At 43.8% G+C, this 23,466-nt stretch overlaps 1 protein-coding gene across 1 annotated transcript in view; it reads right to left on the bottom strand.

Moving 5' to 3' along the window:
• Positions 1-23,466, bottom strand: part of FGD3 (FYVE, RhoGEF and PH domain containing 3) — a 258,633-nt gene that overhangs the window by 57,004 nt on the left and 178,163 nt on the right. Inside the window, exons 8-12 of the mRNA XM_088478691.1 lie at positions 16,309-16,447; positions 16,026-16,084; positions 9,078-9,224; positions 2,061-2,153; positions 760-839 (exon numbers count right to left, since the gene is read on the bottom strand). Coding sequence (XP_088334817.1) covers positions 760-839; positions 2,061-2,153; positions 9,078-9,224; positions 16,026-16,084; positions 16,309-16,447 — 518 coding nt within the window. The remainder of the gene's footprint in view (positions 1-759; positions 840-2,060; positions 2,154-9,077; positions 9,225-16,025; positions 16,085-16,308; positions 16,448-23,466) is intronic.

The raw sequence follows: 23,466 nt of genomic DNA, 5'->3' as shown, positions 1-23,466 counted from the left end.
TGCATTTACAGCATTAGTAGAGTTTGTTAGTGTTTGGAGTGTAGCGTGAGCTACTCTACCACAAAGAAACACACCAGTAAAAAATTAAAAAGGCATAACACAAAATTATTTATTTACATATAAATATTTGGACATTCACATCAGTCCCTGCCCCAGTGGAGCTTACAATCCATAACACACACACATACACGTTAATTTTTCTGTCAGAATCCAATTAACCTACCAGTATGTTTTTGAATAGTGGGTGAAAACCGGAGTACCCGGAGGAAACCCACGCAAACATGGGGAGAACATAAAATCTCCACACAGTTAGGGCCTTAGTGGGAATCGAACCCAATACCTCAGTGCTGTGAGTCAATAATGCTAACCATTAATCACCATCTGCAAAAGGAATGCCAGTCCAAACCCCAGTGGGTATGGTGACATGAGAAACAATGTGAGTGGTAAGGATTGTAGCTTGTGATTGGTCCTCCATCTCACACACCACCTCTGTCACTATTTAAAGCTGGTGGTCTTTATTTAGCGTTTATTCATATTGCATCTCCTGGAAGCTCCATACAGATAGGAGTCACCTTAGGAAAAAAGATTTCCTACTTAGTAATGTAGCTTTTAAAGCATAACAAGCAGAGAACGGTTTAACCTATTATTGTTTATAGTGATAAAACTTTCACCACTGTGAATATATTGTACCTTTCAGCACAGGAAGATTCCTAAAAAAAATGTAACCACTTTAAAGACTTTAGATCCAAGACGTAATACCTGGCCTGCAGTTCCAGCGACCGTTTCTTCCCTGTTATCAGGAATGTGCGAGATGCGTTTTGTTTCACAATCTCCTGGACCTGAAAAAATATAGCTTGAAGATTAATGGTAGATTCATCTTGCCGATAACAACGGCTAAACGACAAGATTTGGCACCATCAATATCTCAAGCAGGCATGCTGCAAATATGGAAACACCTTTCATCTCCTCTATGTCAGTTTCCACTACTCATCAAACATCCTTTAGCCAGAAATCTAGCAGTTTCATCGTGCACATGGTGACTGACAGCACAGTTCCTAAAGAGGTTTTGCAGCAGATATGGTTGCAGTGTACTCCTAAATATAAAAGATTTATTTAATTTATTTAATTTAGATACAGATGTGTCCTCATACATCTAGCCTAATTACGCCACGCAGCGCGACTTGCCTGGCGTGAGGGAGCCGTCAAGTCCCATGCAACGATGCTAGCGTCGGGCGTCTTTTTTGCCGAAAATGCAAAAAAGTCGCAACAGAACTAAAAAAGCTGCGACCGATACATTGTAGCTGTGTGCGTCCTGGATGCATCGCATTGCCACTTAGGTACATTTTCGGCAAAAAGACGCCCGGCACTAGTAGAGTCTCACGGGACAAGTAGCACCATGACTGCAGCAAAGATGAGAGAGGACACATCTGTAGCACAGTTGCATGTTCAGCCTATACAGTGCTTCTCACTATAATGCAACGTTTTGCAGGTAGCATTATTTACTAACATTGCACAAAGGTAATTTTGCACAATACACATAACAACCCATCAGAGATTTGCTTCCAAATTCTAAATTGCACCAGACAGGTGAGATCTAATTGGCAATTGGCTGCTATGGTTTTTATTCAGGCTTCCACATTTGAGCAATGTTAGTAAATAACACTGTACATGTGTGATTTGTTGAAAAAAAATTTATTTAATTTTTTTAAAAACATATCATTAATATTCAAACAAAGCTAAACATACACATATAAACCAAACTGGCCCCAGACTTGTGCATGTACATCTACAATCAGATGATACAAATATTTTTTGGTTTTGAGACTGATGAAATACATGGCCACTGAAGTGATATACATGCTTCCTGCAGCTGGCCAGCCACACTTAATGGCCTCAGTAAGATCTGGCTCATTCGTCCAATCTCCGAGCCCCCAATTTGCACACAGATCCTGTTTAAGGATCAGGCTGGGCATAAGGATCAGGCTGGCCAATAGCATCTTAAAGAACATAACCAGCTTCAGTGACAGACATATTTTCTTGTGTGTTTTCTGAAAACTCACCTGAATTCCGGCAATGTCAATCTTTTCCCGGACGCTGAACTTCTGTCCCATCAGTCTCAGTTTGGGAACACAATACAACATCATACTGTTAAACTGGAACACAAAATAATATTTCCTAATGCATCATATGAGAAATTACACACAAATATGTATATGAAATGTATACAGTATAAATAGATATTTGACAGTTTTTCTGGCAACCAACAACACAGCAGATTTTTGTGCCCATAGCGATGGCGGGTTACCATAATTATAGCTGTAAATCGTGACCGCACATTGCCACTGATAGTATGCAAGTGTTGTTAATAATAAATGAGGTAATGAGATCACTTAGAACCATCCATAAACACATTCGTTAAATAGGTTATACATAAAATACATGTTTTCCATTTATTATTCTTTCCTATATTTGTGTCTGTAGATTATTAGAAGACATAAAGCTGTTTAATGCAGTTTTCCTTCTGAACCTTAAAAAGGTTTCTCAACCTTGAACTATCCACTATTTATAAACCTACTGTAGCTGGTCCTCTTAAATTTAATTGCTTTCTGTTATTGGCTGTCTATTCTCGTGTCGCTATGTAGTGCCTTCAGGCAAGATCAATTATAGACGAAAAAGGTCACTAGGCTGACCCTAGCTAGAGTGGGTCTCCATATTGCTATACCCAACATACTGAACAATATTAGTAATGAAAGCAAAGTTAAGCCTGTCCTCTAATGTAAACCCAGTAATTAAGTTAAAACACATAAAATTAGTGTTCTCAAGGGAAAGTTAAATGTCTAGCACAACTAGGCAGAAAGGCCCTTTTAGATAAATATGACCAAATCAACATAATGAACTGGAAATAGCAGTATCCGTTCCAGGCTGTATGGTTGCCCTTGATACACAGGTACAGCATGTCATGATTCTCATGCTTACAGGGCAGTTACTCAGTATCCTGCCTGTTAGACCCACACACTAATTACCAAGCCACCTTTCGTCCCTGACACTCACCTATCACACCAACTTGAGTAACTGCCTAATCTGGTGTGCCAGCGTAGTTTATGTCCTAAATTGTACAAGTCACCAGTGGTCACACAAACAGTTATGAGATCAACAAATCCTAGGTGTCACGTTACTGGGTTTTGTAGATCTAGAAAGGGACCCTTGGAGCTAGTCTTGTATGTGGGGGTGAGTAGTGGAAGTCAGGAGGTGTGGTGAGGTCAATGGCAGGGTGGCACATATGGAGATGGGTCTGAGTGCTGGGAGCCTATCTCACCCCCTACTCCCTGTAACTCTTCCCTCACTGCACTAAGCTTCAGTGTCCATTGATTCTCCTAGCTGCATCTCTGTGTCTTCTCTTGCTGCTGAGCTCTGATCGCTAAACACTGCAGTACACTTCCTTATCACATGACACATCCAAGTTGTCCATCAGTGCTCAAGGCAACCCCCCCCCCCCTTCCCCATACTCAGAGGCATGTCTCTATTAGCTTCTATTAGTCTCTGTGCAGCTTACTGCCCGTGGTGTGGCCCCGCGCCCAGCGCTGCAAGCAGTGTTTGACTATGCAGAAGCGAGGCTGTTGCTGCCTCATCTCTCATCTCCCTACAGTCCCAGGGGGCTAAACAGAGCTGGTTAACTATAAAAATTATTACAATAAACAAAGATGTTTATAAGTTATAAATAAATTCTTTGTATTATTCTAATCATTTTTATATCAAATCTGAGGAGTATGATAGGGCCTACCTACCCTGACTGCACGTACCTGGTGAAAGCTTGAAGCCTCGATTAAGCTCCTTCTCATCTAGACCACTATTAGAAGGATATGTATGGGTGATTGTAAACATACAGATATAATGCAGTCTTTTAGGAGCATACTGGAGAGAGTTTCCGGAAGCACGACAGGTATAGTCTAGTCTATAGTCTCTTGATGTACTCAGAACTGTAGTAAGCAGAGGCAGTAGATGTGACCACAAAAGTGCCTGTAGTACCAGTGTCAGCCTGCAGGAGATGATAATACTGGAGTGCTGCAGAGTACTGAGAGTAGGATGTAGATTAGGCCTGGCCAACCTGTGGCTCTCCAGCTGTTGTGAAACTAGAAATCCCAGCATACTATCCCAAAGATCAGCTGGCAAAGCATACTGGGACTTGTAGTTTAACAACAGGTGGAGATTCACAGTTTGGTAGATGCTTGAGATGAATGCGGACTGCATGGATGCAGGATGCACTTATACACAAGTAGCTGGAGATTGAAAAAAACACAATTGTGGGCGCTCCAGATATATATAGTGTAATCAAGAGCAGCTCGCCCAGAAGGATAGGCTGATCCTAAATATGTGAATGTAAATATGTGTTTTTTTTCTTATATTCACATAGCTGGAGATTGAGTCTGATACAGTATGCACTTAAATGCAGAACACTGGAGGCTGAGTCAGATGCAGATGCACTTTATAAGCGCAGATCACTGGATGCTGAGTCAGATGCAGAAACTGGAACAAAGATGGAGACACTGCAGTCAGGAGCCAGGAGACTGTACTCGGAAGAAGAGTGTTATTCTGGCAATGAGCTGGACATAGGAGACTATTGAAATAGGGCAATCCCAGTGTCTATTTGCCGAGCAGGACAAGTGAGTACGGCTGATGGAAACTGGTTGCCAGCAAGTACATAAATGCAGGAGACACTGGAAGGAGGTCGCATCCGGGGGCGCCAGCCCTGGAGGGGCACCCTGATCTGAATGTGGGTTGCGTGGAGTTTGTGTGAGTGCTGCTGGTATTGGGGTGTTGGTAGTGAATGTGGGTTGCGGGGAGTTTGTGTGAGTGCTGCTGGTATTGGGGTGTTGATAGTGAATGTGGGTTAGGGGTAGTTTGTGTGAGTGCTGCTGGTATTGGGGTGTTGGTAGTGAATGTGGGTTGCGGGGAGTTTGTGTGAGTGCTGCTGGTATTGGGGTGTTGGTAGTGAATGTGGGTTAGGGGGGGTTTGTGTGAGTGCTGCTGGTATTGGGGTGTTGGTAGTGAATGTGGGTTGCGGGGAGTTTGTGTGAGTGCTGCTGGTATTGGGGTGTTGGTAGTGAATGTTGGTTGCGGGGAGTTTGTGTGAGTGCTGCTGGTATTGGGGTGTTGATAGTGAATGTGGGTTAGGGGTAGTTTGTGTGAGTGCTGCTGGTATTGGGGTGTTGGTAGTGAATGTGGGTTGCGGGGAGTTTGTGTGAGTGCTGCTGGTATTGGGGTGTTGGTAGTGAATGTGGGTTGCGGGGAGTTTGTGTGAGTGCTGCTGGTATTGGGGTGTTGGTAGTGAATGTGGGTTGCGGGGAGTTTGTGTGAGTGCTGCTGGTATTGGGGTGTTGGTAGTGAATGTGGGTTAGGGGTAGTTTGTGTGAGTGCTGCTGGTATTGGGGTGTTGGTAGTGAATGTGGGTTGCGGGGAGTTTGTGTGAGTGCTGCTGGTATTGGGGTGTTGGTAGTGAATGTGGGTTGCAGGGAGTTTGTGTGAGTGCTGCTAGTACTGGGTTTTGGTAGTGAATGTGAGTGCTGAGGGTAGTGGGGTTTTGCTAGTGAATGCGAGCATGGGGAGGGGGCACCAACAACTTTCTCGCCTCCGGAACTTACTCCCCAGGTTGGTAGATGTAGGAAAATCCAAACTGGCCACGGATATTAGTGATGTGACACCGCAGGACCCGGTAGCTGGGGCGAAAACCCCGATGTGTGATACTAAGTGTCCCCAGATAATGTCTCCACAGGGCTCAATAGGTAAATGGGAAAAAAAAATAAAGTGGGAGCTCCTGAGAAGGGTAAGAACTTAGATGACTGCCTTCATGCTCCTGGCCAAATGCTGGCTCTATTTGAAGTTTAAATGTAATTTGTTGGTTTCCCTGAGCCACTGCCACTAATCACACAGCTGTGCTCAGAAATTCAATTTTTCCAAATAAGCACCACTCACACGCCACACACACACACTCATACTCCACACCACACACACACACTCATACTCCACACCACACACACCACGCAGGGGTCATTGGTAAGTTCCATATAGATCATGTGCTTTCAAACATTAGTTTAGCAGGAACTATTACAGAGAAACAGTGCAGAACATTCTAGATACATGAAATATGCTCTGTAGTTAGCACAAGTCACTTATAGGTTGTAGCATCTGTATTCACTTAAGTTTCTTATGTGATATTTCTATTTCAGAAGGTCAGTCAGTTTTCCAGGGCCAAATGTAATAGGGTGAGAGTTTAGAAAAGTGAGAGTTTCTGACACTTTTTAAACTTTGTCAATGTAATAGCGTCCAAAAACAAAGTAACAGAGCACGCTCACATGTTTTTTTAGACTTAAAAAACTCTCACGATTTAAAATCTCATTCAGATGTTTTCCCATTTTGAAGATAAAACTCAACCAATGAGAGAGTTTACTGCTAAACTCTCACATTTTCTAAACTCTCACCCTATTACATTTGGCCCATAATATTCATTGCCCATTAAACCTGCAAATAATAACTTACTTGTTAAAGGAAATGGCTGTTATTGAAGCACTGTATCCAGTATGCAGAAACACAAATTACGTAGATGAATAAAAATTCAGTACGTCATCAGATGTGTCCACATACATCTTATCCTCTGCATTACACATAACGCATGAGCGCCGTGTGACTTGGTAGAGCCGAGCGTCTTTTTGTGTAACTTTTCCCCTAAAAATGCGTATTATTCACAAAGCAATGTGACTAGGATACAAAAGCAGCTTCCGCTGATTAACATGGTATGCGGCATACCTATATTCTGTGTGCAACTGTGGGTGTATCTGAATACAATATACTACGTTACAGTATCACTGGCTGTGACACTGTAACGTAGCATTTCGCATGTAGATACATCGCAGTCGCACACAGAATATAGGCATGCCGCATATCATGTTAATTAGCGGAAGCTGCTTGTGCACTTTGCAAATAAGATGCATTTTTAAGGGAAAAAGTCACACAAAAAGAAGCTCAGCACTACCGAGTCACACCACGGCATGGCACAACTAGAAGGGCTGTTTAACGTGCAGGGAGGCTAGATGTATGTGGACACATCTGTAATAGTGAATTTCTAAATATTCACAAATATATATATATGTATATTAAATATATTTTATTGTAAGTACTGCTAAATGAACTACAAATGTAGTACATGAACATCATTATTGCCCATATTCAGAGTGGCATTTCATATTTCACCATAATAAAGTAATAGATACTTTAAACAATGCAGATTATTGCTTGTTAAAATTGTTTATGACTTTAGATCCTTGTTGTTATTGTTGATATTGTTTCAAAGTTTTGCTGTCAAAGTAATATGGTGTCTCTCGTTCCAGAACAATTATTAGGCGGGGGAACCAGTCTAGACGTTGACCTGAGCTGCCCCCGCCAAAGTATTGATGAAACAATCTAATTAAAACATAAAAACATGTCCCTGCCTCAATTACATGTGTCTTGTGTATTTTTAGCCAGAGTAATCCATTGTATATGAATATAGTAACTGCCTGCACCGAGAGCACGGATGTTCAACAGCTTTCTACCCACGCTCTGGCTAGTTCTCTTGTTTATGTCATTTAGCAAAAATAAAATGGAATGGCAACCACCATCTTTCGCATCACATGACACAACGGTTATGCCGACTAAATGGGGCAGGTTTGGAGTACAAGTGAGATATGAGGGATTATTGTGGTATGAGGGCCTGTAGGGGCATTTTTTTTTTCAATATTTTATAGGTTGGAGAGCTCACATGTGACTTATGACGTTTATCGGGTTGTCTAGTGGGTACGGGATCTTAAATAAGAATTTGCATGATACAGATAAAATAAAATCTTTTGGGGTTCTTGGAACACCTGACAAAAAGTTTTAGCCCAAAATGGTGCAAATTTACGATGATCACAATTAAAATGGGAAGATCAGCCTAAAGGTACTAGAGACTTACACTGTTCTTTGCAACTAGGGATTCTATTGCTCAAAGTCCCAGTCATCCAATGCAGTGCAACACTTCAGTATCTGTGCGGATTTCTGCAATTGGATAATCATCCTTCAGCTCCTTGCACATCCTGAAGTTAAATTGCATAGGTACAGGCAAATGTATAGAAACACATAGAAAGCTGTTTCAGTTTTATTAGAGCTCATCAGTGCAGGATATGGAGAAATTCCTTTTATGGTGTAGGACTGTATAGAGCAGGGGTGGGGAATCTTTTTTCTGCTGAGGGCCATTTTGATATATATAACATTATTCGCGGGCCTGATGCAGACCATGCCCCCTCTCCACATGATGGGGCGGCAGCACAATCACTGGTGATTACAGCAATGCCCGGAGCATCCTGAGGATGCTGCGGGGAGCTGTAAGGGCAGCTGTGTGACTGAAGCATTCTAAAGGACACTAAAGGCAGCACTGCTGCATGGATTCTGTGTGCAGGGTGCCATCCTAGGCAAAGCTCCGAGGGCCAGACCAAATGGCTCTGAGGTACAATATTCCAAAGAACAAAAAACAAATGGCTCTGAGGGCCTTATACAGACCCTGGGACTGAGGTTCCCCATCCCTGGTATAGAGCAACCATACAGAGACCCAATAAGAAAGACAGCCAGTACCCAAGACGGTTACCAATGGGAAATAAAGGAATGTGGTAAACAGCAGCCAGCAGCATGAATGGTAATGTGCAGGTAAGTACAACTGCTTACAGGAACACTTGACACACTCAATAAGGAATGATGAAATACAATCAGGAATAAATGGTTTTGCTGATCACTATGTCTAACTGTGAGCGTTTCTTTAATTCACAACAGAGCTCCTGAAATAATCCTCTTAGCGTTAGATTTGTAAAATCTAGGTTTTATGGTAATACCCTCTTGGCCACACGCACTGTCATTCTGTATGCTGGAAGATACTGTACACCGCAATATTTGTCACACAAACTATCGTCTCCTCTGAATGCTGCAGGAACTCCAAATACACATAACCGTTACTACAGCGGCCCAAAGTCATGTGACTGGCTCTCTACCTACAGTATAAACACACAAGCGCTCACCAGGTATAGATAGCGGTCCTGCGTTGTCCCGTTCTTTGCCGACAGTTTATGGATATGTCCTTCCTTGATGAGTTCATTTGCAGGGTTCACAATATCCTCCTCGCCCCCCAGCCGCTCGTAGACCTCCAGAAGTTTGTGCATCTTTTCCTTTTTACAATACAGAAATATCATTACAAACAAATACATTTACAGGACAAGTAACGGTAAAAGGCAAGTTGCTTTGAAAGGATGGGAACCCTTTGTGTATTCTTGTGGCTTGCAGAACTCCTAAACTACTGCGCATCAAAATGTACACAGGTTGCATGGATATAGATAAGAGGACAAAGGACCCTGACTGTGAAAGCTTACATACTATTGGCAGAGCCGTAACTAGACTTTTTGGTGCCCTGTGCCAGAGAGAGCATTGGCAGCCCCCCCCCCCCTCCCAATTTTTAAATAGGGACATAAGATAGTGCACCTGAAAAAGGGCCATGGCCTCATGTGGAAGGGCCAGGAATAGATAGGAGAGGCCAGGAGATGCTGGGGATAAAAGAAGAGGAATCTACAAGTGAGAATGGTAATAAACAGGAAAATTGACAGGCCCAAACAGCGCCCCCTGCCCTGCGGTGCACTGTGCCAAGGCATTGGTCACACCACCCTAGTTACGGCCCTGACTATTGGCATACCACACAAACTAGACACTCTGTGGGTTCATTCGTTTTGGCCTGGCCTCGGATTCATTAATTGTGTTCAACTAGGCTGCTCCTGTATGTGGCTTAATGGGATATGGATTTACTTAATCAGAATACTGGAAAATGTGGTTGGCCAAAAACTATAAGTGTGTGCCCTGGTCATTTAATCTTCAAGACAAAGTTGTTGTAGCTGTTCACAAATAAAGAAGAACATTCAAACCCACCCGTCTCCTGCCAGCATTAAACAAAGTCCCACCGAGCTCAGGTAAAATTGTTAGTTGTAGTATAACAATAGAACATAAAGAAAATGATCTGTTGGGCTGGATATTAATTAAACTAACATGATATGAGCTATAAGAGTTTATACCTAGGAGTATATTTACTAAAGTGCAGATCTTTAGAAGTCGAGATGTTGCCCATAGCAACCAATAAGATTCTACTTAACATTTATCTAGCACCTTCTAGAAGATAATAGTTAGAATCCGATTGGTTGCTATGGGCAACATGTTCACTTCTAAAAACCCGCACTTTAGTAAATATACCCCCTGGTGTAATATAAATTGGAAGGCCTAGGTTGTACATCTGCAATCAGAGTTGTCAGTACACGTAATAGAACACTAGTATTGCAGATCTTTCATTTTTTGCTGCAAATGTTTAGTCATTTGCCAGCTGAGTTGAGAAACTGTAGGATGAATTATTTTCATTATTATCATCCCCCTTAATATTGAGGATGTCTGTTAACAGTTACAGGTGTAACATCCAAACAAGGAAACTATTAATTTATAAAGATCATTGCCATTGCCATGTGACTCCCTGGAAGCAGAGACTCTGCCGCTGGAACACAGACCGTGTTTTTCATTTGTTCCAACCCAATTACCGAAACGTCTGCTGCGCTCCAGCTGAGTGTCTGACCTCTTCTGTTTACAAAGGTATTTATACATTGTAGACAGTTCCTTATTAGCTGTATCGCTTTGGAAAATATCAATGGAGTCGTGATGTTCTCCTTACTGACAGATAGAAAAAGCCATTAGGACATCTTGCTAAATTTAGCTCCTTATAATAATGCTGCACTGCCTGGCTGTACTGATCTCTCCAACCCTGCAGATTTCATCATGGGAAGACGCGTTATATAGTATAGAGTGTCGCCATTATAGGTGGCTAATCAGGAGTTTACAAATACACATTGCTTCAATCAAGCTTTGAAATATGAAGTCTAGCACAGGCCATTGAATAGGGCTCCTGACATACTTTGTTTGCATGCATACGTGTGTCCTAAAACTTAACCCTGGATCGGGGCCTATTTATCAAGAATTTTTTTCATAAAATTATGTAAAAACTGCAGGTTCTGCATCATTTTATGAATTGCTGCTATGTGCTAACAGCCTAATGCAGGAAATGTCACAGAAATCTCGTGGAGAAGACTACATACTAGCGCTGCAGATCGCAGTCCCCATTATCATCAATGTGGACTACTGTCTAAGCCCTATCTCCCAAACTCCACAAAGTGAAGATTTATGGCCATCATAAGATGACGTAAACCGCTTTATGCCATCATAAGATGGCGTAAACCGCTTTAGGCCTATGGAGGCCGGCTCCTGGCAAGTGACACTGGGCATATGTCTTTCACTGTTCCGATAGGCCGAGGATGGAACTCACGGGGACAATAGCCATCGCTACTACTGTCCTTGTGAGTGACACCTAGGACATAGCGAGGATCTTTTCATTCAAAAATAAAATATCTGTTGCCGTAATTATAGTTAATAATCGCAGCACAGAGGTCCCTTAGTTTGTGATTGAGGATTAACACACAAAAGTTACAGAGCATATAGAACACCAGCTTCCTGTAAATCAGAGAGCAGGTCTATAACCAGATTGGATGCTGTCACCAGTATACAGTACACTGCAAATGGTTCAGCTCAGTTCTCTCCATAATCTTCATATCCAGGTCAAACATCTCACTAAGCGCAGTGTTTAGTAACGTGGATGATCAGATCATGTTGCCTCAGCCTCAGGGAGAGTGGAGGAGCGGGCAGGCGATTATAATGAGGAAACTGCATGGCTCACATCATTTAAAAAAAAGAAAGTCAGCACACACATGTAACATGAAGCTTAATTGGTCTACAATAAATAAGCTCTAGGGCCGTTTCCAGCCCTCCAAGCCTACACCTGCGGCCCCCACTCCTTCATTCATTACGCCCCGATTTATTTTTTATAGATACTAACACTTGTTTAAAATGCCTGCAGATATGTTATTACAGGGTAGGTGTCTCTTTATTTGATTAAATATATTGTTTTAACCAATTACTGATATTAAGGGTAAAATTGCCCCATTGGGAGGTTACATGGACACTAATGCAGCCTGTGAAGTATATTGGGTTGTCCATTACCAATCTATAATATCCACCTGTTGCTTCCCTTAAAAGTTTCATTATTATTGTCAATTAAGAAGAGTGTGCTCGTCCTTTTGGAGAGAAGTGCTATATAATTGAAATTATTATACTGTGGCCTTTAGTCTAAGCAACGCTTCCTCCATGCACGTTCTTGTCCCCCAATCTCGTCTTTCCTTATAACTTCATCATTAAACTGAAACCTTGGAGAGGGATAAAGTACCAACCAATCAGCTCCTAACTGTAATTTTTCAAATACGGCCTCTAAAATTAGTTCTAGGAGCTGATTGGGTGGTACTTTATCTCTCTACACTTTATCACTCTCCAAGGCTTAGGTAGTACATAGACCTCTTTGCCACACATTTTATCTATAATTTATTATGGTATAGGCCTGCTGTTATCGAAGCATCTGAACTGTTATCTTCTTGGTCTAATAGCAATGTTCTAATCTCTGATTGTCTATCATAGATTATCACTTTAGTTTACTAAAAAAAAAAAAAAGATGACATAAAACAAGTAAGAATGTGACTTCTGAAGAAAAGCAATCAATGACAAAAGACAGCACTGATCTGGGAAAGGCTGACATTATATGAAAGTTACAGATACTGGGGTAGATGTACTGATCCTTGGAGAGAGATAAAGGGGTCTATTTACTAAGCCTTGGAGAGAGAAAATAGTGAACAGAGATAAATTACCAACCAATCAGCTCCTGTCATTTTTCAAACACAGCCTGTGACATGGCAGTTAGGAGCTGATTGGCTGGTACTCTGTTCACTTTATTCTCCACCTAAGGCTTAGTACAGTGGTTCCCAAACTTATGTGAACCACGGTGCCCTAAAATATCAGCATTGTTTTTATGGCACCCCTAAACTAAAAGTTTGTTATGAGAAATTCAGAATAAAATGTATAAAGTAGTAAAGTGTAGTAAATTGTGCTGACCTGTCATCCTTAGACACAGTTATGTGACGGTGGACAGGTTTGCGCTTCTGTTTGTACACATATTTACATTACATTGACCATAAATAATTTGATTAGGTGTTGGACCACCAACATGAGACACCCTTGCAAGTGTCCTGAGGCACCCTAGGGTGCCATGGTGCACAGTTTGGGAACCACTGGCTTAGTAAATAGACCCCATAGTACCAACCAATCAGCTCCTGTCATTTTTCAAACAGGCGTCAGAGTGGTGCCGATTGGTAGTTACTTTCTTTCTCTCTCTCTCCAAAGCTTAGTATATCTACCCCATATTCACAAATACAGTGCTCTATGTTCATATAAGCCTTACCAGAGTGGTATAAAGGTCCCACTGGGAGAAGAAATGGTAGGGGCAGAGTTGCCTGGGGGACGTGGCTACTTAACTTATTGACCCTTCAACCACTTCCCTGCACTCACAAGTATTGGGTTAGGCTCTTATGGTTACACTGAAAAGACAGAACAGGGGAGGAGGGCAGGAGGCTGTGTGGCATGGGGTATATGTTGGGCACTCATGCAGTGTGGCCCACCAAGCAGTTACCAGTTATTAAGACCTAGTCTGTCACTGAACAAAATTTACCACCAGGTATACTCTCTGCACAGAAGTACATTGTCATGTGCTAATCCTGCCATGTGCCGTCCTCCTTACAGTGCCACCCCTGCTTGGCTCCCATTAATCAGAACTTTTACACATACACTTGTGAACGCTACAACATACCCTTTTTAAACTACTAATTTAGGTTTACTAGCATTTTAATTTAATAAAAAATGGTAATTTTCTATACTATTATTGTTACTTTGAGATATTTTACTGCACATCATTCTAATGCAGTGGTTCCCAAACTCCGCCATTGCAGTGCATATTTTAAAGATATCCATGTTTGAGCACAGGTGACTTAATTAGTACCTCAGTCAATTCGAGAGTAATCATTTGGACTGAAGCATGAATATCCTTAAAACCTGCACTGTAATGGCGGAGTTTGGGAACCTCTGTTCTAATGCACAAAGCAGATTCTGTTAAGCCACGTATCCACTTGCCGATTAAACAGAGCGATTGAACGATAACAACATTGTTATCATTCAATCGCTCATTAATCGTGCACAAATCAGGCATGAAAATTTCGAAAACGACCAGTGATGGGCGCTCCTGCTGGTCATTTTCAACATCAATCATCGCCTGAACATGCCAGTCAATCTGCTGATAACGGACAGATTGGGCATGTTCGGCGATGAGGGAGGGTCCTGCACTGAATGACATATCATTCAGTGTAGGCACTACAGGGGAAGAGGAACGACTGTATGATTACAATGTTGTAATCGCACGGTCGTTCCAAGATCTGCAAGTGGATACGCACCTACTAGGAGACACAAGATTTCTACTTTATGGTATGTGGAGTTTCTGACACTGTCCTGTGTTATCACTTGTGTTTGGGCCACTGCGATCGGGACAGACACAGAGGTGCATCTATAATGGGTGTAGGGTGTGCAGTGCACACGTGCCCCTGGGTCCAGGGCGACCCACACCGCACACCCAGAACCCATTTATTAAATACTTCCCTTTTAGGAGTCTCACGTCTGCAGTAGCATCACTGTACAAATTGCCTGGAAAATGGCCACCGCAGCCATTTTCCCAACATTTTGCGCAGGCACAATAGGGAAATCAGTGGAAAATGGCTGCTGCACTATTTCCCCAGTGACCTGCGCATGTGCATAAGACTCTGGCATAGCACTAGAGTCTACTCTAGTGCCCGGAGTCTGCTGTGCTCAGTGCACTACTGGGTAGAGAGGAGGGGGCCCCGGACTGGACAGACCGCATAAAAAATGGGCGTTCCTGCGTGTTGACTGGGAGGTGGCCTGAAGTGAATACAGTGTGTCACGGGCGTGTCAGTGACAGCAGCTGCATTCTCAGACGCAGAACCGCAGCCACAGAGGCCATGTTCAGACGGAGAGACTGCAGCTGCCGTAGGGCTGGTGCACGTTATGGTGCGCTGATGGTGTGAAGAATCACCGCCGGTGTTACAATGTGCAGAGACTCTGAAAGTGGGCGTTTCAGTGCTTGCACATTCAGACACCGGTTACTACACCAGGGGAAGGCAGAAAGTAGCATTTGCAAGTTATCGCAGCCATGACTCCGGCAACAGACGCAACAGCAGATGCAGCAGCGACCACCTCTGAATCCGGCCCCTAGGCTGTGCAAATGGCGCATAAAAAAACCCTACTTTGTGCCATTACAAAAATCTTTTGTGCAAAATGAACACAGAATTGTGGGAAGAGCCCTTAGTAGATGTGATATAGCAAAGGCTTCCTAATGTACAATGTGACTTTCATCAAAGTACATCTGTTAAGTGTATATAAATTTGGAAAAACATAGGATCTATTGTGTTAACCGACTGTATTTCAAACCAAAGTACACCCACTGGCATTAAGTGGCTTGTTTACAGTAGAGCTTTGTTTTTTTTGTTTTTTTAACGCTTCCATAATGCATGTAAATGGCTCTGCCAATAACGTCCATTGCTGCCAATGTCAACATAGCCACTGACATTTTTAGTTGTATTAGGGTGCATTGTGGTAGCATTACGGAATGATTTTCTCAGTACCTCTTCTGCATGAAGGTACAGAATAATGGATAATATATGCAAAACATGTCAACAGGGAATATTAATGTAAAAAGTGTGATGACAAGGCACATTTGTTCTATAATATCAGCCTCGTGAATGAGGATTCACATTGCTACATTTCTGGCAGTTGCTGTAACTTAATATTATATCATTTGCCTTCACTTTCAACAGGCGCTGGGCTCAGTTGCTGGGCATTTGGCTACCAGTCCTCTCCATGCCTATTGGAGAATATATATACAAATTTATATGTGACCATGCAAACAAGAGTTAGTGTAACTGCTGCTGTGAAGATGCACCTACCATCTTCCGAATGGCTGCGTTCGAATGATTCGCTGCGGTGGAAATAAGCTCCAGGGATTCTGTAATAAGGATGATCCAATTACACATACTAAACATTTAGCCAACGTTTCTCGTCATACTATGCAGCAGTTATGTTAAGGGGAAAAATGCACATCGCTGTCCTGTACACGGTTATTCACAAACATTCGTTATCAAATATAACTCATCTCGTGGTGACTGAGAAACATTATTATGTCAGGGAAACATCTAATAACACATAGTTTATAGTTATTAAAAATCATACTCTCGGAATCCTTTCTATCCGGAGAATCCTCGGGCAGTTTCTTTAAATAATCTTTCAGGAGAAGTTCATAGCGAGGAATTCGTTGGACGGGCTCCAGCATGTGATGCTGCAATGTCAGATTCCCACAGACCTCCTCTTTCTGTAAAGAGTGAACATTAGACAGACGTGACATGTAAATCAGGGTATTGCAAGAGAAAGCACAGACGGTCTCATCCTATGCGTTGTTCAACAATGCTCAAACACAGACTTCTGTAAATGAAGCCTGATTGAATGGTGACTGAATAAAAGATCTGTCCCGCTGATGGCTTGGTTCTATGTAGAAGCCAACAGTGATACAATGACCTATTTTGATGATGTTTGTATGCAATGCCGCTGACATCTGTAGGAGCGTGATATGTAAACAGCATGTAAGGATAAACGAGAGCAAGATGGGTATCAGAGTCTGGATGGGTGCGGTATGATAGGTCGACAGTCATCATGTAGAAACTGAATAAATGCTGACATGCTAGAATATCAACATATCGTCCCTGGCGGGTGAGAGGTGACTTCGCTTATCCCAGCGGCTGCAGCAGCTCCAGCGGCATATTCTGGATCCTGGTGGCCATGTGAGTGTCACTTCTGATGCAACAGCGTTCCGGGGAGTATACCTCCCCTATCCGTAATCCCTACCCATAACCCTCCCTCTAGTGCAGGGATGGGGATTCTCGTCCCTGGGGGCCGTATAAGGCCCGCGGAATAATTTGATCTGGCCCTCTGAGCTTTTTTTCTGCTAGCCTCACCTGGCTAGCAGGGTGCCTAAAATGGGACATTGCAGCCAGAATCTATGCAGCAGTGCCACCTGGAGCGTCCTTAGGGTGTTTCAGGTTGTCACACTGTTGCCCTTACAGCTCCCCAGAGCTCAGGATGCTCTGTGCATTGCTGTATATCAATGGTGATTGTGGCTCCACCCCCACGGAGGGGCATGACCTGCACTGGGTCCGCAAATAATGTTATATATATCAAAATGACCCTAGGCAGAAAAATGGTTCCCCACCCCTGCTCTAGTTCCTAACCCCTTACCACCCCATAGTGCCTAACCCACCCATCCCGCAACCTAAGCCTAATGTTGACATTCTGAGAATATCGACATGTTGCCGGTCGACATTTTAACAATGTCGATATCATAACTGTGTTGTCGTCACATTGTTAATGTTGGCCTAATGACCTTTGATAAAGCCCTATATGTTGGGGCAAAACCGGTCAGAGGACCCCCTGTTTACAGAACTTTTGGACCTGAGCTATAGACACTGGAGTGTTGTGCCGTATACAGACTTTATTAAGGAAGTGCAGCGAGCGCTCAGGATAACACAAGGTGTTTACAAAAGACCCCGGTGGACACTTAGTGCTGGATCAGTGCTGGATTACACAGGAGCATGACGATATTGCTGGAGCAAGGCTGCCTGAGTCTAGCTATCTCCCAGAGCAACCCCGTGGTTCAGGTACACCAAGTGCGGCTATAGCTTGTGACATCAAGAGCTTTATAAAACAAATACTTACGTCTTTTGCCTATTTGGAATGGTTTATGCATGTGTGATTTCCACAGAACTTTCTGCACGGGATACTTTCCACATATAAATATGCAAGTGGAGCACCACTTAATTATCAGTAATATCTAATTGTTCCATCAGCTTTTTTTTTTTTCGGGACTGTTTTTATTCAATATATTGAATGCAAGTACATAGATCGATTTATCCATATTGTGATCTTAGTAATATAAATACTCCTAATGATATTTATTGAAGTGTATTGTGAATGTGATATATATTTTAACTTTGTGATCAAATTAATGTTATTGGGAAACCCGACTGCTATCTTAATTTTCTGCCATCTCACAACTGGGCCAGTGGCGGAACTCCCGGAGAAATGGAGTCACTTGCCGCCGGGCGTCAGCCCTGAAGGGGGCACCTGGCTCCATTGTCCCCGGGAGCTGCAGGTAGAAGGAGCGCCGCTGATCGGCGCTCCACCTCCATTGGCGTAACTACGGAGGGTGCAAGGGGTGCGGTCGCACCCCCTACACCCTCCATTTGCCGGGCGCCCGCTGAGTGTGTTACCAGCGGGCGCCCGGCTCCTATTCAAACCCCCGGCGGCAGCCGGAGGACGGAGCTCCCTCCGTCTTCCGTGTCGCGCAGTGTACTATGGGAGTGACGTCATAACGTCACTCCCACAGGGCCGAGGAGCGGACGCCGGGGACGGAGCTCAGGAGTGAGCTCCCTCTTCCGGGTCCCGCAGTGCACTATGGGAGTGACGTAATGACGTCACTCCCATAGTGCCGAGGAGCGGACGCCGGGGATGGACGGCAGCAGCATTGGAGCGGGGATAAAGTTAAGTGTTTGTTTGTTTTTTTTGTGTGCGCGCGCGCGCGGTGGGGGCCATCACTACTGGGGGCAACTACAGGGGCCTCACTACTGGGGCAACTACTGGGGGCCAACTACAGGGGCCTCACTACTGGGGGCAACTACAGGGGCTCACTACTGGGGGCAACTACACGGTGCTCACTACTGGGGGCAACTACAGGGTGCTCACTACTGGGGGTAACTACAGGGGCCTACTACTGGGGGCAACTACAGGGGCTCACTACTGGGGGCAACTACAGGGGCCTCACTACTGGGGGCAACTACAGAGTGCTCACTACTGGGTCAACTACTAGGGGCTCACTACTGGGGGCAACTACTAGGGGCCTCACTACAGGGGGTAACTACAGGGGCCTCACTACAGGGGGCAACTACAGAGTGCTCACTACTAGGGGCAACTACAGGGGCTTACTACTGGGGGCAACTACAGGGGGCTCACTTCAGGGGGCAACTACAGGGGGCTCACTACAGGGGGCAACTACAGGGGGCTCACTACAGGGGGCAACTACAGGGGGCTCACTACAGGGGGCAACTACAGGGGGCTCACTACAGGGGGCAACTACAGGGGGCTCACTACAGGGGGCAACTACAGGGGGCTCACTACAGGGGGCTCACTACAGGGGGCAACTACAGGGGGCTCACTACAGGGGGCTCACTACAGGGGGCAACTACAGGGGCCTCACTACTGGGGGCAACTACAGGGGCCTCACTACTGGGGGCAACTACAGGGGCCTCACTACTGGGGGCAACTACAGGGGCCTCACTACTGGGGGCAACTACAGGGGCCTCACTACAGGGGGCAACTACAGGGTGCTCAGTACTGGGGGCAACTACAGGGGCTCACTACTGGGGGCAACTACAGGGGCTCACTACTGGGGGCAACTACAGGGGCCTACTACTGGGGGCAACTACAGGGTGCTCACTACTGGGGGCAACTACAGGGGCCTCACTACTTGGGGCAACTACAGGGGCCTCACTACTGGGGGCAACTACAGGGGCTCACTACTGGGGGCAACTACAGGGGGCTCACTACAGAGGGCAACTACAGGGGTCAACTACAGGGGCCTCACTACTGGGGGCAACTACAGGGGCAACTACAGGGGCACCACTACTGGGGGCAACTACATGGGGCTCACTACTGGGGGCAACTACAGGGGGCTCACTACTGGGGGTACTACAAGGGGCTCACTACGGGGGGCAACTACAAGGGGCTCACTACTGGATGTACTGCATAGGGGAACCATTACTGGGGAGCACTACATAGGCGGACCACTACTGGGAGCATTATATAAAAGGAACTGTATAAGGGGGGCGGCGGCAGCTGGGGCTGGCATAGGTGCTGGGGGGGTGGTACATTTTAGTTTTGGGGGGGGGGCACAAACATTTATCTTGCCTCCGGGCACCTGGGATGAAGTTACGCCACTGAACTGGGCTGTATAAATAAGCACAGTCCCATCTGTAGTTTGTGGTCTAATGACACAGGGGCCTATTCATCATCGGAGGCCGTACGGCCCCCGATGATTATGTTATCATCTCGCTACGAGGGATACTTAAGTATCCAGCTCACAGCGGGGGAAACTTGACACCGGACAAATTCATCATTGTTCCAGTGTGGGGTCAGCTGCTCCGAAAAGCAGCTGTCCCCTCGGTTAGTATGGCAGCTACATAAGTAGCTGCGTTTCTTACCTCTTCCCTGTCGGCCCAGCTATGCATGCGTGACCCGAGGTCATGCATGTGCAAAGCCGCCGGGAAAGTAGTGAGGAGGTGGTGGAGGGATCTGAAGATGGTGCTTGTTCTTGCAAGCAAACTCCGAAAACGTTCAGTTTTCGGCCTTCACTGTATATCAGGTGGTCCTACCGGACCCTAGAAGATGAATGGACAGGTAACAAAATATGCAAATACTAGCGTTTCCGCATCATTACCGGGCCATTTAGTGTTGATGAATAGACCTCTATATCCCATAATCAAAGGTGTTTTAGATCTATGGGGTCTATTTACTATTGGTGCCAGCCAATCAGCTCCTAACTGCCATCTCACAGGCTGTGTTTGAAAAATGACAGTTGGGAACTGATTGGCTGGCACCTTATCACTTTTCACTCTGTCTCCTAACACTGCTTAGTAAATAGACCCCTAAATCTATAGATTTGAATAATGTCAAATTTATATAAGCAATGCTATTTATATTGCTGGTGTATACATCTGTACAGATAAAAACAAGAAGGTTAGGATCCAGATGAGTTTATCAAAGTTATTAATAATGTTTTTTAGTGCCTAGTGCGTTTGTAGCTGTGAATAATGCATTGTATAATGATTGCGTTGGTTTTTTTTTAAGTCTGCGTGGGTGTGGGTGTATACAGTATATAGCTCTATGAATTCACTTCCCATCTGCGGCCCTTAGACAGTACTCTAACGCATCATTTTATCCCGTGACAAAATAATTATTTATTTTCATCATATTGACTTTTATTTACATTTTCAGTTTTAAATGATAAAACATTGAGGAGTCTACTTTACGATTGTAAATCAACTGACATAGAGCATGATACCAAAGCTGGGAGATATCAAACACACTAACTGTATATTTCCACTTGAATACACAACTTTAGAAGCATTTTAAATAGAAGGAGGTTTGACAAGATGATGGACTCTTGAATTAAAGGCCGGTAACGACCCTTCGCAGCTAAGTGCTGCATTAACACAAAACACTGTCGCACATTATCTTGCAGTGATTCTACGCTTTCTGACAACAATAGGCTCGAATAATGAAGGACTGGCTGTTATTTCTCCAGAACACAACACATTAATCTCCATTGCAGCAGAAGAGCTGACATTTGCAATTATTTTGCGTATTTCTTTTCAGCAAATTGCATTTTCTGGTATAATGAGGGAATTCTAACAAGCGTTACGCACACTGACGTGTAATTGCTTTAAAAGCTCCTGGAACATAGATCGAATAATAGTTCAGTACTTAAAAGATTCTGAAATCTTGGCCTATTTTGCTAAACTACTTGACAAGACTATAATACTCAAGTTGAATTGATTAGAATCTTGCCTTTCACTTTTAAATTGACAATTATGTACAAAGAATTAGGTTATTTCTGTATGCAAGTAAGATGGAATGGGAGGAACTGTTCCAGTAATAAATTAATTGCAGGAAGGGAACCCACGGCACAACAGCAGGAGTTTAGTAGGTTTGGGCTCACATACGACCACTTTTCTTGCGTCCATTGCAAGTTTAATCTTAACAGCATTTACGCAGCTCAACCAGTGGTACAAATCGTGTTAATTAAACCCTATGTAGGAATTGCCACCTGTATGCACAAGTTTCCAGAGTGAGTGACAGTTGGAGATGAATGAAGCATGTATTATTATCTGCTGCCAATGTAAACTCTGAATATTGTGGGAACAGTTAGAAATTTGAACATACGGATCAATGAACGCTACTTGCAGTGCCAGCTGAGTGGTGGTCACCAGGCCATGAATGCTGCTTAACTTGAACGTACCATAGACCTTATATCAACAACAAATGTACAGATAAGTGCCTAGATAGTGTCTTACATAGGCTGGTGTGACTATTAATTATAGGGCCTGATTCAGAGATGTACGCCAATGAATAAAATGTGCAGACGTCGAGGAATGTATTGAAACCCTCACCTGCGGCTTTGCAAATCCAAGCAACTGTGTACAAAGACGCAGCATCGATCACAGATCCTTCAATTATCGGTCTTCTGAGTAGCCCTATGTGTATGGGATTGCAGATTCAGGATGTCGCCTCTAAAACGCCCATTACCCCCCACACACGCTCCCTGACAGTCACACTACGAGTAAAAAGTTATTGTGAGCGACTACGGTAATGTACCTTGATGCATGTGCAGATTATCGCTCAATTGTAAAGATATCGCCATGGCGCACATCTAAGAATCAGGCCCCTAGAGTAATAAAAGGAAGATGTACAAGTAGAGGACTGGTAATTCTGCCCCGCATCTAATCGTGGGGGATCAGGGATTGATCTGTGAAAATGCCGTCAGGTTTTAGCTTGTTTTTTTTTCAGTTTCTGTAAGAAAATATATTTATTTACAACCGTTTAAAGGTGCCCATCCACTAGAACACAGGCAAAAGACTGCACGATTACGACATTGTAATCGTGCAGTCGTTTGTCAGTCTGTGATATGCCTGCACTGAACGAGCATTCGTTCAGTGCAGGCTCATCAATCATCTGCTAACATGCTGAACCTGACGTTATTGTCAGGTTCACCAGCATGTTTGCATAATGGGAGAAGTCTAAAAAAACAATTTTTTAAACAATCGGTAAACGATTTTTAAAAGGATTATCGAACAATATCGATATTGTTCAATCGCTCATTTTAATCATCTAGTGAATAGGCACCTTAACAAACAGCATTTCATGCATAACGACAGTGTAAACAAAAGATAAAATACAAAAAGGTTCTCCCCCAATGTATTTTACACCATAGATATTCATTCTGAATTTGCATACCAAGTACATAGGGATCCTTGCAGGCACAGACAATGGTAGGAGTTATTTGCATTGCAGACACACAGATAATGGTATCTCTCCCTGACAAGAGCATTCTGCAGTCAGTGACTGTGCAGTGATACTGGATCTGACTGTTACTTTCTCTAAGGGCAGTTGTACTAAGCTCTGGAAAGTGATAAATGGGAGAGTGATAAACTATCCACCAATCAGCTGCTGTCATTATTCAAACACAACTTTTAACATGACAGATAGGAGCTGAGTGGCTGGTAG

The sequence above is a fragment of the Taudactylus pleione genome, unplaced genomic scaffold, assembly GCF_031769625.1.
Source record: "Taudactylus pleione unplaced genomic scaffold, aTauple2 ptg000217l, whole genome shotgun sequence".
In the NCBI taxonomy this organism is placed as follows: domain Eukaryota; kingdom Metazoa; phylum Chordata; class Amphibia; order Anura; family Myobatrachidae; genus Taudactylus; species Taudactylus pleione.
This window is presented reverse-complemented; position numbering and strand designations above follow the sequence as displayed.